The sequence below is a fragment of the Elephantulus edwardii genome, unplaced genomic scaffold (genome assembly GCF_000299155.1).
Source record: "Elephantulus edwardii isolate Elephantulus edwardi_28Jun2011 unplaced genomic scaffold, EleEdw1.0 scaffold00044, whole genome shotgun sequence".
Classification (NCBI taxonomy): Eukaryota; Metazoa; Chordata; class Mammalia; order Macroscelidea; family Macroscelididae; genus Elephantulus; species Elephantulus edwardii.
In genome coordinates, this window is record NW_006399794.1 from 2,102,573 (window position 1) to 2,117,123 (window position 14,551).

The 14,551-nt window shown below is 37.4% G+C and overlaps 1 protein-coding gene across 2 annotated transcripts in view; it reads right to left on the minus strand.

The window, feature by feature from the left end:
• Positions 1-14,551, minus strand: part of USP47 (ubiquitin specific peptidase 47) — a 137,564-nt gene that overhangs the window by 65,876 nt on the left and 57,137 nt on the right. For both annotated transcript variants that reach the window (XM_006885411.1, XM_006885410.1), the window contains 2 exons: positions 6,744-6,889; positions 3,719-3,798 (listed from right to left, as the gene is read on the minus strand). In XM_006885411.1, coding sequence (XP_006885473.1) covers positions 3,719-3,798; positions 6,744-6,889 — 226 coding nt within the window. The remainder of the gene's footprint in view (positions 1-3,718; positions 3,799-6,743; positions 6,890-14,551) is intronic.

Consider the following 14,551-nt stretch of genomic DNA (forward strand, 5'->3'; position numbering starts at 1 on the left):
GAGGTTTGAATTTGTTCTTCAGTTCCTTGAGCTTAAGAAATGCTGAACGAGTTCGGCCCTTTTGATTTTCCGACTCTAGCTCCTCGCACATTTCATTGTAATATTTTGCTTTGTTGTTCCGTGCTGCCTTTTGGAATCTTCTGTTCAGCTCTTTTGAGTATAGTTTTTTTAGTATAGTTTGAGTATAGTTTTTCAAAATATTACAAAGTTAGCCTTTTTATTTCAGTTGCTTCTGTTTTGATGTTGTCCATTTTCTCTCTTATTTGGATTATTTGTATTTTTGCCTTTGTTAGTTTTGTTAGTGCTTTGTCAATTTTATTGACCTTTTCAAAAAACCACCTCCTAATTTTGTTGATGGTTTCAATTGTGTTTCTGTTTTCTATTTCATTTATTTCTGCTCTAATTTTTATAATTTCATTGTTTTAAGAGTGTGTCGGGTTTGTTGCTGTTCTTTTACAATTTGCTGGAGATGTTGGGTTAGAGAGTCAATGGTCATTTTTTTCTGCCTTTTGATGTGTTTGCTTATTACTATAAATTGATTACTCAGATTACTACTTTTGTTGTTTCCCAGAAGTTTTGGTAAGTTGTGTTTTCATTGTCATTTGTTTCAAGAAATTTTTCAATTTAGTTTTTTATTTCTTCTAGTACCCAGTCATGTTCAAGCAAGGTGTTGTTCAGCTTCCAAATGTATGGTTTTTTTCTCCTTTATCCTCTTGTTATAACTTTCTAATTTTGTAATATTATGGTCTGAAAGGATGCTTTGTATTATTTCTATGTTTTTAAATTTATTGATGTTTGCCTTGTAACCTAAAATGTGATCTATTCTGGAGAACATTCCATGCACATTTGGAGAAAAAGGTGTACTGTGCTTTTTGGGAGTCCATTTAGCCTATCACTATCTGTGAGGGTCCAGTTGGTTCATTGTGTGGTTTAATTTTTCAGCAACTTTGTTGAGTTTCTTTCTGGTGATTCTATTTTTTCTTGAGAGTGCTGTATTGAAGTCTCCAACTACTAGAGCAGTGTTGTCTATTTCCTTTTTCAATTTTGTTAATGCTTGTTTTATATATTTTGTAATTATCTCATTTGGTGAATAAATTTTTATTATTGCTATGTCCTCTTGTTGTACTCACTCTTTAAGCATTATGTAGTGACCTTCCATGTTCGTTTATGCATCAAGTTTTATCAGAGACTACCATCACTACTCCTGCTTTTTTCTGGTTGCCATTTGCTTGGTATACTTTTCCCTACCCTTTTATTTTTAGTCTTAATCTTCATTTTTCAGGGATGTCTCTTGTACATTGGATATTGATGGATTTTGGTTTTTTATCTAATCTGCTATCTTTTTCTCTTCAGTGGTGCACTGAAATAATTCACATTCAGTGTGATTATTGAGAGGCAAGGTTTTATTGCTGTAATTTTGTTCTTTTTGTTGTTGTTGCTAGTCACTTTGGTCCATCCTGCTTTCTGTGGCACTTCTGTAAGAAGGCTCTCTCTCAGTGTTTCTTGCCATTCTGGTCTTGTTTTTACAAACTCCCTTAGGTTCTGTTTCTCTGGAAATGTCTTGATATTTGTCTTAATATTTGATGGACAGTTTTGCTGGGTACAGTATTCTTGGTTGACATTGTGTTCTTTGAGTGTTTGATCATTCCCACTGTCTTCTTGTTTACATGGTTTCTGCTGAGAAACCAGCACTTAATCTTCTCTGCTCTCCCTTATAGGTTACTCTTTGTTTCTCCCTCGCTGCTTTCAGAATTCTCTCCTTATCTTTGGTTCTGGCAAATTTGACTGTGATATGCCATGGTGTTTTTCTTCTGGGGTCTATTCTATATATTGTTTACTCAGCTTCTTGAATATATGTTCTCTCATTCTTCATTATGCCTAGGTTTTCTTCTAGTGATTCTTTCACAATTTTTTTGGTGCCTTTACTTGCTTCTTCCTGTTCTGGAATTCTGATGATACACATGTTATTTCTCTTGATGGTGTCCCACATTATTCTTGGGTTTTCTTCTTTTTCCTTCCTTTTGATTATGCTTTTTGCTTTAACAGATTGGTGGTGACAATTCTACTGTTTCACTGGTTTTGTGTGCCATCTCTTCAACTCTGCTCAATGTGTCCTTCCACCATGTTGACAGCATCTGAAACGCTGTTGTTGTTGTTGTTATGTGCCGTTGAGTCACTTGTGATTCATAGCAGTCCTATGTACAACAGCCCTAAATTCTGCTCTGTCCCGTGCCAATAGCACTGTCTCCAACTACCCCGACTATCCCAGTCACTGAACCAATCCACCTCATACAGGACCTTCCCCTCCTGTGCTGTCCCTCCATCCTCCCAAGCACCTCTCCAAGGACTGGACCCTCCTTATAACATGTCCAAAGTATGTTAGACAAAGCCTCAGAATCCTTGCCTCCAGGGAGCCGCCCGGTTAGACCTCATATTTTGGATTGTGGTTTCTTGTTTTTCCAGAGCCTCTAATGCCTTGTTTGTTTTATTTGCATTGTTTTGGGTTGTTTTTAAGTTCTTCCTGGTTTTTGCTTGAAATGTCCTGTATTTCCTCAAGTTTGTCTTTCAGCCATTGAAAACATTCAATCATTGTTCTTTTTAATTCTGTGTCAGAAAGTTCTGTCAGACTGTCTGGCTTCAGGAAATCCATTGACACTGTGTCACTTTTTGGGGGTGGTATCATGCTTTGAGCTTGTGTGTGGTGTGAGGTAGCCTGCTTCTTTTGTGACAATGCTGTGGTAGAGGTTTTTCATGCCTGAGGTGATAGCTGGTTCTTGATCTGAAGTCACTGCTAAAAGAGGGTTGGGTAGATGCTCATATGGATACACCAAAGGTGGGTGAACGTGCAGACATGTGCAGGGGCGGGGCTCATGCATGCAGACACACGCAGGGGTGGAGGCGCATGCACTGGGAAACCAGGAAGCCTTGGTTTTCCCCTTGAGAACTGTTGTCTGCCACACTAGTTACCCTTCAGTTGCCTCACTCCCTCTCCTGCTTAAGATGAAAGCGTCCCACGCGGTCCAACAATCAACAGTGATTCTCCCCTAAGTACCTCACTCAGATTCCTGCTGTTCTGCTTGTTCCTGGCAAGTGGGTCCTGCCTTGGCTCACTGCTCCCCACCAAGGCTCACTACTACCAGCCAAGGCTCACTGCTCCCTGCCGAGGCTCCCAAACTAATTATTTTAATAATAGTTTCCACTCAAATTTCATCTGTTCTGCTCACTTTGTGTGTGCTGTTCTATGCCAGTGATATTCTTTTATAATTTTCTATAACTTTTTTTAAAAGTGCTGGTACTGATTTATTAAACTGATATCATAATTATGTGTGGATCATAATCTATAGTTTGAAATACTATTTTCCAACTCTTTACAGAAGTTCCAATCACACAGCATACCTGCCAAGTCCTTAAACTCTAACTCCTATTATTTTTTGAGCTAAGAGAGATTTTCTAGATCAAACAGTCCACAAATTTACTTTCATAAAATATGAGGAACTGGTGGACTAAGGTGGTTTGCTGAGGATCTTTATGACTGAAGCATGATTAAGAATTTAGTAATCTCAATCTACCATTCATGACTCGCTCATTAAACCCCATTCTTGGACCATCAGGTGAAAAACCAAAACAAAACTCCCATAAAATAAAAGTAATTTTAAGGTTAAGGTGATATATTTGCAAAACTAATTATCCTTCTCTCACCTTTAGAAATATGAATTACCTGTTCTGTTTGTTTCCATTTCTGTTCCAAAGCATCAAACATGACTCTGCACAATTCCTGAACATCATGCTGCTGCCAAGCTATTTTAAAACAAAATTCAGTTGAAAATTGTACCAAAAATGTTTAAAATTGGCAAAATCTACACAAAATAATTCTAGATGTACAAAGAACACAAAATACATATTATGACTGTAAAAAGGCAATCATAAGTGTAAAAATCAAAAGATCTCAGCATTTTATAAATAGCATATGCTTTACAGTATTGCAGTAGTTATTGCTATTAAATCTTCAAAAATCACAGAGTTAACAATTATGTTCCAAAAAACTTAAGACAACAAATAAATTCCATTTAAGTAGGTATCTTAATAAGAACAGGGTATACTCAAACTTGTAAGTTTAACTGAAACTTACCTTGGAGCTTCAATTTTTTAAAACACAAAAAGCAATGTAAAGTTAATAAAATTATGATGTGTTATGCATTATATTATTATTTCTTCTCTGGATATTGTTGTTGTTTGGTACCAAGTCAAGTACAACTCACAGCAAGCCTATGAACAGAGGATCTGAACGCTGTTCTATCCTGTGCCATCCTCATACTTCCTGACACACAAGAGCCTACTGTCTCAATCACCATGTCAATTGACCTGGTTTAGGGTCTTCCTCTCATTTGCTGACCTTCCATCCTTTCTATGATCATATCCGTCTCCAAGAAATAGCCCCTCCTGGCAATATGCTCAAAGTATGTGAGGTGAAGCCTCATCATTCTTGTCTCCAAAGGGCACTCTGGTTGCACTCTCTCCAAGACATAGCTGTCTGTTCTCTTGGTCATCCATGGGGTGTTCAGTGCTCTTCTCCAACACCACAGCTCAAAGGCATCATTCTTTTTCTGTCATCCTTACTCACTGTCCAGCTCTCAGATGCACAGCATGTGACTGGAAAGATTATGGCCTGAATCAGATTCACCTTATTTCTCAAAATGACATCCTTACTCCTCCATAATGTGGAGAGGTCCCTAATTGCAGATTTCCCCTCCAGTGCAATGCAGCTCCTTTTTTATCCCGACTGCTGGTACTAAGGGTGTTAATTATGGATTCAAACAAGATGAAGCTGTTGAAAGTTTCAATCTCTTCTCCATCCATCATGAGGTTGCCTATCAGTCTAGTTGTAAGAAACTGTGTTTTCTTGACATTGAAAAGCAATTCATACCAAAGGTTGCTTTCCTTGATTTTCTGCAACAAGTACTTCAAATCCTCCTCATTTTCAGCAAGCAAGGTTGTGTCAGCTGTATAATGCAGGTTATTAATGATTCTTCCTCCAATCCTGACACCACATTCCTCTTCACAGAGTCCAGCCTCTTGAATAATCTGCTCGGCATACATATTAAATAGATATTGAGAGAGAATACAACGCTAATGTACTCCCTTCTCAATTTTAAACCATGCAGTTCTCCCTATTCCATTCATACAACAGCCTCCTGGTCTAGATACAGGTTTTACATGAGCAAAGTTAAGTGCTCTGGGATTCCCATTCTTCTCAATGTCAGCCACAACTTGTTATGATCCACATAGTCAAATACCTTTGCATAGTCAATAAAGCAAAAACAGACATCCTTCTGGTATTCTTTACTTTCAGTCAGGATCCATCTGACATCAGCAGTAACATCCCTGGTGCCACGGCCTTTTTTAAATCCTGCTTGAACTTCTGATAATTCCCTACCTATGTACTCTTCTAGCCCTTTTTCAATGACCTTCAGCAGTATTTTACTTGTATGTGATATTACCAAATCTTGCAGGCCAAAAGTGACCGAACATACAATCAAGATGTGCTAATGATAACTGGTGACTGAAATGCAAAAGTAGGACAAAGTGAAGAATAAATAACAGTTGGAAAATATGGACTTGAAGATAGAAATGAGGCAGGAAATTGAATGACTGAATTTTTATTTACAATGATTTGTTCACTGCAAATACCTTTTTTAAAAGATACAAATGACAACTTTACACATCAGACTGACTACATTTGTGGAAGAGATCATTGAAGAAAATATTGGCAGTCAAAACTAGGCCAGAGGCAGACTGTCGGTCAGACCATCAATTACTCTTAAGCAAGTTCAAATTAAGGATGAAGAAAATTAAAGCAAGTCCACAGGAACCATGATATGATCTTGAATCAATTCCTTCTGAATTTTAAGATTATCTTAGGAATAGGTTTGCAGCATTAAACACCAATGATTGAAGACCAGATGAGTTGTAGGATAATATCAAGGATATTATCCAGGAAGAAAGAAAAAGGTCATTACAAAAACAAAGGAGAAAAACAAACAAACAAAAAAATAAAAAAATAAACAATTAAAAAACAACAACAAAGGAGATAGAAAAAAAATTCAAATGGGTATCAGAAGAGACTCTAATAATTGCACTGGAGCGTCAATAAGCCAACACAAAAGGACAACATGCCGAAGTTAAAGCGCTGAACATAATATTTCAAAGGGCTGCATGGGAGGACAAAGCAAAGTATTATAATAGAATGTGCAGAGAGCACTGGGTAATGTCATGTGCCATCAAGTCACCTGTGACTCAGAGACCCTATGTACAACAGCTCTGAAGCCTGCCCTGTCCTGAGCCAATCTCATGGATTCTAACACCCATTGCCCCAGATACTGTATCAATCCATCTTATCTGGAGTCTTCCTCTCCTGTGTTGTCCCTCCACCCTTTGAGCATGATGTCTATGTCCAAGGAGAGGCCACTCCTGGCGACATGGCCAAAGTATGTGAGACAGAGCTTTACAATCCTAGTTCCAAGTAGAAATGTGGTTTTACCCTCTCCAAGACAGACCTATTTAATATGCAGATGAAGATATCTGTTGGTCTAGTGGATAAGAAGTTGTGCTGCCAACTCAAAGGCACAGTTCAAATCCACCAGATTCTCCCCAGATGAAAGCTAGGCAATCTTCTTCCGTGTTAATATCTAACCTTTGAAAACCCACTGGAGGAGTTTTTATATTTATTATAAGGGAATTTTTACCTTCACTACTATCCCATCCAAAGCTCCTTGTAACATCTGTGGTTTCGATTGCTCTCTTTTTGCTGGTTTGTAACAAAACAAAAAGTCTCTGGAGCTGGTAGGGGATACTTGTCACAGGATCTTCTTCAGATTCTTCAAATTCCCACCTATTAAAATAAAAGTTGTAAGACTTATTTACACAATATTTTATTTTTTAAAATACAATATAAAAATCATAATAACGTAAAGTCTTAACTTTTGTGACTACATAAAGTTTATATATTAACTGAAGCTATTCTAAGGAAACATTCATCTTAATTCATGCATTCAAAAGAAATTTTAACTTTATAAAGACAAAGTATATCAGCAACTCTCAAAGATAAAAGATTTAAAGTTCATTTAAACATACTCACTGAACACGAGTCTAACAATATGTTTGCTCCAATTAATTCACAAAAAAATACATAGGAAAAATACTATTAAATCACCCTACAGAGATTAACAGACATCAAAACCCAAAATGTGGTTAATTACAGAATAACATTAGTTTCCAATCTACATCATCAATGTATAGTGAATAAATTACAAAGACGAGTAAGATGGAGACTAAAAACTGAGCATGTTTAAAGTTTTAACAACCCACTGAAGTACATGGCTCTTGTATGGATTCAGATTTGAACAAACTGGGTAGCTGCTTTTTTTCCTAAAAAAAAAACACACCAAAAACCATAAGGCAACCAGGGAAAGCTTAGTATTGATCACAGATGCTATTTAAGATAACTCAATGTTGACATTACACTTCTAAATAATTAGAGGTGGGGCTGTTATATACCAGAGTTGGAAATGACTCATAGATGACCCTCCAAAGGGGCATCAGAGGCTGTAAAATGCACTGGAACCAACCATCTTTAAATTTAGTGCCTTTGGGTTGGCAGTGTAACTACTTACCACTAAGCCACCAGAGCTCCCCAGCTCTGGAGCTGAGGGGTAGAGATAAAAATGATTAAGAATTACTGATAATATTCAAAGCTGAGTGAGAAGATACAGAAGGATTCAAAACACAATTCTGCATTTTTAAATACATATTTGAAATTTTTCTTAACAAAAGAAAATGTAAAAGATAAAAAAATCCAGACAAGAGTTTATAAGCAGTCCAGTTCTATAGCTGCATTAATGACAAATGGGCTCTCAAATGAACTTAGATCTCATTTTATATATGTGTGTATGTATATACATATACATCTAAACAGATATATCTGGTAGCCTAGCAGTTAAGGAGTTGTCTTGCCAACTCAAAGGCGGGCAGTTTGGAATCACCAGCTCCTCAACAGGTTTAAAGACAGGCAATCAATCTCCTTCTGTGTAATTTATAACCTTTGAAAACCCATTGGAGGATCAGCTCTGAGTCAATTCCAATTTGACAGCAATGAGTTTGAGTTTCCTCTTTTACTGGTGACTTTTAATAACTTTCTAATTAGAAGGCACAGCTCTGTGATTCTCTGCCCTTCTTTATCCACCCTGTTTACCTTGCAGATGTCAATGAAATGCATTTTTCTTTTCAAGGCTTCAATGTAATCACCTCTACTCAGTATTTAGCAACTGCATTAGCCTTCTTCCCCTCTATGTTCAATCCTTAGCTCACCCTTTTTCTTTGTATCTGCAATACAAAGAATTTATAATTGACTTTATAATTTATAATCCATTTTTCCCAGCAGCTGTGAAAGAACACTAGTATTTCAATTACTCTCATTGCTGCCAAGTCAGAAACAACTCAGTGGTTTCCAAGACTATAAATTCCAATAGAGGCGAATGCCTATCTTTCTCCTATGGGATAGACTCACAATTCCCTACGAAGTAGAACCAGAGGTTCCTCAAAGCTAAAATAAGATAGTGATCAAATTTAAGGAAAATTCATTAGTAGAGGAGAAACTCTGTAATATCAAACTGATCGCCCACCTGTCCTTAGTTCTTGGTTCACAAATAATGTTAAATGGTTTAAAAATGTTGCTCATAATTGCTGTTTTATGCCAGTCACTTAGGTTAGAAAACCTTGTGTCATATCTGATCCTGAGGTCCATAAGAAATTGTGCTATTATAGGTTAGAAAACCTTGTGTCATATCTGATTCTGAGGTCCATAAGAAATTGTGCTATTAACCGAAAGGTTGCACCTCTACAGCAGTTCCAGTAAGAGGATCTACAGCAGAAAAATGGGCAATCTTCTTTCATGTAACTTACAGCTTAAAAAACCCACTGGAGGGTAAACTATAGTTTGTTCCAACTCATTGGCAATGACTTAACCTTCCTCCATCAAATTTTTCACTAAATCCAAGTTTTCAATTTGAAATGTCATTATCTATCATTTTGACCCTTCTCCATCCATGATTGATTTAAAAAAGAGATTCCTCCAGGGTTTCCCACCTTTCTTTTAAATCAATTCTGCATACTACACTATAAAATATTCTTAAAGAAATGTATTCAGTAGGTCACTTCTCTGCCTACAAATCTGAAGTGGTAAGATTTCTTTAACTACTAAGTGACAAATGATGAAAACAAATAGTGTTACCCTTTCGTGGTGGGATTATTGTACCTATAATCCAGCAAAATCCAGCCTCCTTAAAGAGCCATCATCTTTCCTTAGCTTTACAACTGGGGACATGTCCTGTGCTCAGTGCTTTGCTTTCCTACCTGTTAGATTTCTATTTTCACTATTACCAAAACTTGTGACATTTCTCCCTTGACCTTAAACAACAGCACACCTCCCCATCTCCCAAACTCACTGCTATCAAATGGTTTCAAATGGACAGCAACCTTCCCATTTTAAATCTTTACTGGAGTTGACTTTCTCCTGAGGAGCAGTTGGTGAATCTGAACTAATGTTTTAGTTAGCAGCCTGATACTTTACACACTATGGCTCCAGTCACAGTGGATTTCTTCTTTTTTTTTGCTGAGTGCCTTAGTATTCCCTATTTCTTCTACTGTTAATGTTCTTCCTCTAAAAGCTTCTTTACAGGGCTGACTCTTATGAAGTCTGTTACTGTGAATTTCTTCAGAGACATCTTTTTGATCATCTATGTAAATTGTCAGCTCACCTGAATTCCCAAGAATTATTCTGATGTTGCTATTAGTTGCCAATAGGTCAGTTTCAATTTATGGGAACTTTCTAAAAGGACCAAACTCTGCCTAACCCTGTGCTACCTTCATGAACACTGGCATGGTAATATACTGTTGCTGTGTTGATGGTGTTATGTGTTGGTTACAACTCATAATGATGCTATGTACAATAGCTCTGAACTCTGCCCTTTCTTGAGCCAGTCTCAATGTCTCTGACACACCTTATCCCATTACCCAAGGTAATATATGTCAATCCATCTCATCCATGATCTTCCTCTCCTGAACTGTCCCTTCACCATTCCAAGCATGGTATCTTTCTTCAAGGACTGGTCCCTCCCAGCAACATACCCAAAGTATGTGAGATAGAGCATCAAAATCTTTGCCTCCAAGGAGCAACTTGATTTCACCCTCTCCTGGACAAACATTTTTGTTCTCTTGATAGTCCATGGTGTTTAACACTCTTCTCACTGAAGCTCTCTCATTTCCACTGACCCTTCACTAAACAAAACAAGATGCCTTTTTCTAGCAACACGACTTTCCTAACAAAGTGCCCAAATAAATTAAGTACAAGGAAGTCTCTTCAAATTTTCTCCTAAGGTTTATTTCCTGTAAGACAGATTTTTTGTACTTTTGATTGTTGTCATGTGCCACAGAGCAAGAGCCTCCTCATAGTTAACTCTCCAGTATATTTTCTGAGACAGTAAACTGAATGGGAGTTCGTTGCTCAGGTGAGATAGAACCGAGTGCCTTTGGAGTTGGCAGTACAAATCTTTACTACTAGGTCAACAGAGCTCCTAAGAGGATGGTAGGCTGCATGGTCCAGACTCTTGCATGACAGGTGAGAATTCTACTACTGAACCACCCATCTGTACTTCCTAGCATATTCTAAATTCTTTTACATATAGAGCTGGTAGTAGCTTAGTGGAAAGGCATTTGACTGTTAACCCAAAGGCTCGTGGTTCAAATCCACCCGCAGATGAACAATCCTGTGTAAGGCAAGCTGGAAAGGTAGCTGAGTCGGTTCTGACTTGATGGCACACAACAGAAAAACTCTGTAATACCTGGGCTTAGAGTATGTAGGATAGAGTAAATGTTCAGTATTTTGTTTACTGAATGCATAGCCCTGAGTAGGTTCTAGCTCTTCCTTATAGTGCTATCATCTGTATACCATTTAGGGTACTAGAACTTGCGAAAAAGATCCCACGATCACTATTTCTCTTCCTGAATTATTCAGTCTGCACAGTTTTGAAGATATGTTTCCAGCTGCATTTACGGACGTCATCATCAGTTCTGTGATAAAAACCAGTTATGCTGATCTGGAGTACTTCATAGCACACTATATTTACTAGGAGGAAAAGTTCAGTGGCTCAACAGGTAGGCATTTGGTTGCTAATTGAAAGGCTAGTTCAACTCACCTGCAAGTCTCCTTATGGAAGAAAAGATTTGGCAACCTACTCTTACAAAAGATTATAGCTGAGGAAATCTAAGATACAATTCTGTTATTCTGCCTCACGCTGCTGAGTCAGCATGGTCTCAAAACAACCTAATACCACCACCATGGTACAATTAACCCTTCAACAACTCGGAAGTTAGCAGTATTGACACTGGGACAATGGAAAGTCTATGTAAAAATTTTTACTCTTCCCAAGTTTAATTGCTAACAGCCTACTGTTGGATCAAGTCTTCCCAAAAATATAAACTGCCAACGTACAGTTTGCATATGTATTATACGGTTATGTGTTGTCGAGTTAAAACTGATTCAAAGCTGACTCTCCAGCAGGTTTCCAGAGGCTTAAGCTGGATGGGAAGAGACTGTCCATCTTTCTCCTGTGGAGCAGCTGGTCAAGTCAAGCCTTGTGTCTTTGAGATGGCAGCTCAACTCCTTGCCATTAGGCTACCAGAGCTCCTGCATTATATAATATACCCACATTAAAAAAAAAAACACCAAAAACCAACCTAGAATTTCAATAAAAGATAAAGATGGTTCACAAAAATCTCAATTTGAAACTACTAGACAGCTTGCAGTGACAGCTTCAAGAATTTTGTTTGTTTACAATGATCTCTGATGCTGTGTTCATTTATCTTTAAAAATGGCAAGTGACTACAGTAATTTGTGGTACATATCAAGCAATTCAATTTTCTCTTGTAATGTCATGACTTCCTGGCAGGACTTTCAGCATCACTAGAAGCACTCTGGGTGGATCTTACGGTATCATTCAATCTTTATGGTACTGCATAAAACATACCAACAAAACATGTCTTATTGTGATATGCAATTTACTGGATAGGGAGGTAACTAGCATAAAAAAAAATCTTTGTAAAAGTGAACTGTGCAGTTCAAATTCAGGCCACTAAAGGGTCAAATGTACAAGAAATATAGTATTAACTCTAGAATCTACAAATTGTGCCACTTCTAGCAATATGGCCTTGGACAAAGTACTTATTATCTTTGTGTCGTCATTTATCTTCCTGTAAAGAAGGTATTAAATAATTTATACTGTTCCTGTGAAATTAAATTTGCATCTATAAAGCAGTAGTCAAGAGCTCAAATAATGGGGTGAATCTACTGCCTATAACAGTTTTAAAGTGTTAAAGAACAAGGATATCACTTTGAGAACCAGTATGTCCATCTCACTCAAGTCAGGGACTTTTTAATGATCTCATATGAATGAATAAGACTAAATAAAGATGGAAACGAAATGTATACAAATGATTACATGAAACAATGTAAATAAAGGTAAGTGTGAAAGACACTGTATATAAATTTTGTATGCAAATCAATATAATAAAAAAGCTTATTCCTTTGAATTTTGTTATTGCTGAGGAATATTGAATGCACCAGGGGCTGTCAAAAGAACAAACACATCTGTCTTGGGAGAAGTACAGGCAGAATGCTTCTTGGAGGATGGTGAGACTTCGATTCACATACATTGGGCATTATCAGAAGGGGCCAATCTCTGGAAAAGAAGCCATGAGTGGAGGAAAAAAGGTCTATAAAAATGGAAGATCTTCAACAAGATGAACTGACACAGTGGCTGTAAGAATGTCCTCAAGGACAATAGCAATTCTGAGGATGCTGCAAGAACAGTAATATTTCAACTGTGTTGGACACAGGAAGTTGGAGTCAACTTGGTGACACTTGACAACAACTTGTATAAAATACCTGGAACAGTGTCTGATTAAAAAAAAAAAAAACCACACAAAAAACCCCCAAAAACATTTACTTTATTAGTTTTTAAGCTCTCTTTCTTCAAACTGGCCAAACCACATATAAACCACATATAGTTTCATGACTTAATCTCTAGTTCTACCTCCTTCACTAAGCCACTTCTCCAAATTTCATTAATAATTTTTCTTTATAAATTCTCTTAGTACTTGCCCTTAGTACTCAATGGAACTTAACAAGAGAGCTCAGTGGGCCTAGTGGATAGAAAGTGATGCTACCAAGCCAAAGGTGGGTGATATTAATCTGTGGCTCTAAGGCCTGGTTTTAATAGTTTTTTGGCAAACATTCTTCTAAGTGGCATAGCACTGGTCTGTCCATTTGCTGTACAGAGGTAACTCATGGCTGCTGTGATGCTGAAAACTGTGACACTAATGTGTCAAATGCAATAATGGTTACCCATGGTGGATAGTGTTTGGTGGAGCTTCCTGATTAAAACAAGCTTGGAAGCAAGAGTGGCATCCACTTCTGAAATAGGTTGCCTCCGAAACCTATGAACTTGGAGCAATGATGAAAGTTATACAAGTGTTCGGATCTTTGGTTCAGAGAGTTGCTATGAGTCATCTACGACTCGACAGAAGTTAACAACAAGAACAACAACAACGTGCCCCTTGCCAATTCTACAGGGCAGAGAACTGGTTCTCAAAGCTATAAATCTTTACAGAATTAGGCTACCACATCTTTGTCCTGCAGAGTTGCTGGCAAGTTTAAACTGCTAACTTGACCAGTCAAGATGATTTAATCACTGCGCCACCAAGGTTTCTTCTCAGTTATTTAGCTCTACTTAAATCATTTAGATTTCATTTTATACACACTGCTTTTGTGAAGAGACCTACAAACAACTAAAATGTAAGTATTTCAAACTCCTGCACACTGCTGTTTGCTCTTAAGTCCATTTCAACTCACACTGACCCTAGATAACAGGGTAGAATTGCCCCATAGGACAATCAGTCAAGATTATAGGGAGGCTATAACCTTGACAGAGCAGATAGCTAAGTTTTTTTCTCCCATAGAGTATCTGGTCAGCTCCAACTAATGACTTTGGTTAGTAGCTGAGCTCTTAAAATTTGTACCACTATTGTCAGTCATTGTTATGGAGCTGGAATAGATTCACAGCTGACAATCCAGTAGGTTTCTGAAGCTGTGAATTATACAGGAAAAGACTGCTTATCTTTCTGCTTAAGAACAGCTAGTGGATTTGAACTGTTTCCCTTTGGGTTGGCAGTACAATTACCCCCTACTCACCAGACCACCTTATATAAATACTACTGGGTAACAAATATTTGCCTCCTAAGACAAAACCAAACAAAAAAACTCTACCCCAAAAGCCAAACAAAAACACTAATGTTAATATTTATAAATAGACTCAACTAATGAGCTTATAGCTGAATGCAATGGTAATATAAACCATTAAATAGTATAACCAATCACATTAAAAGTTCTAAATCCATCTTAAATGTTTATTTACAATCATTTCAAAGATGTCATTGAAAC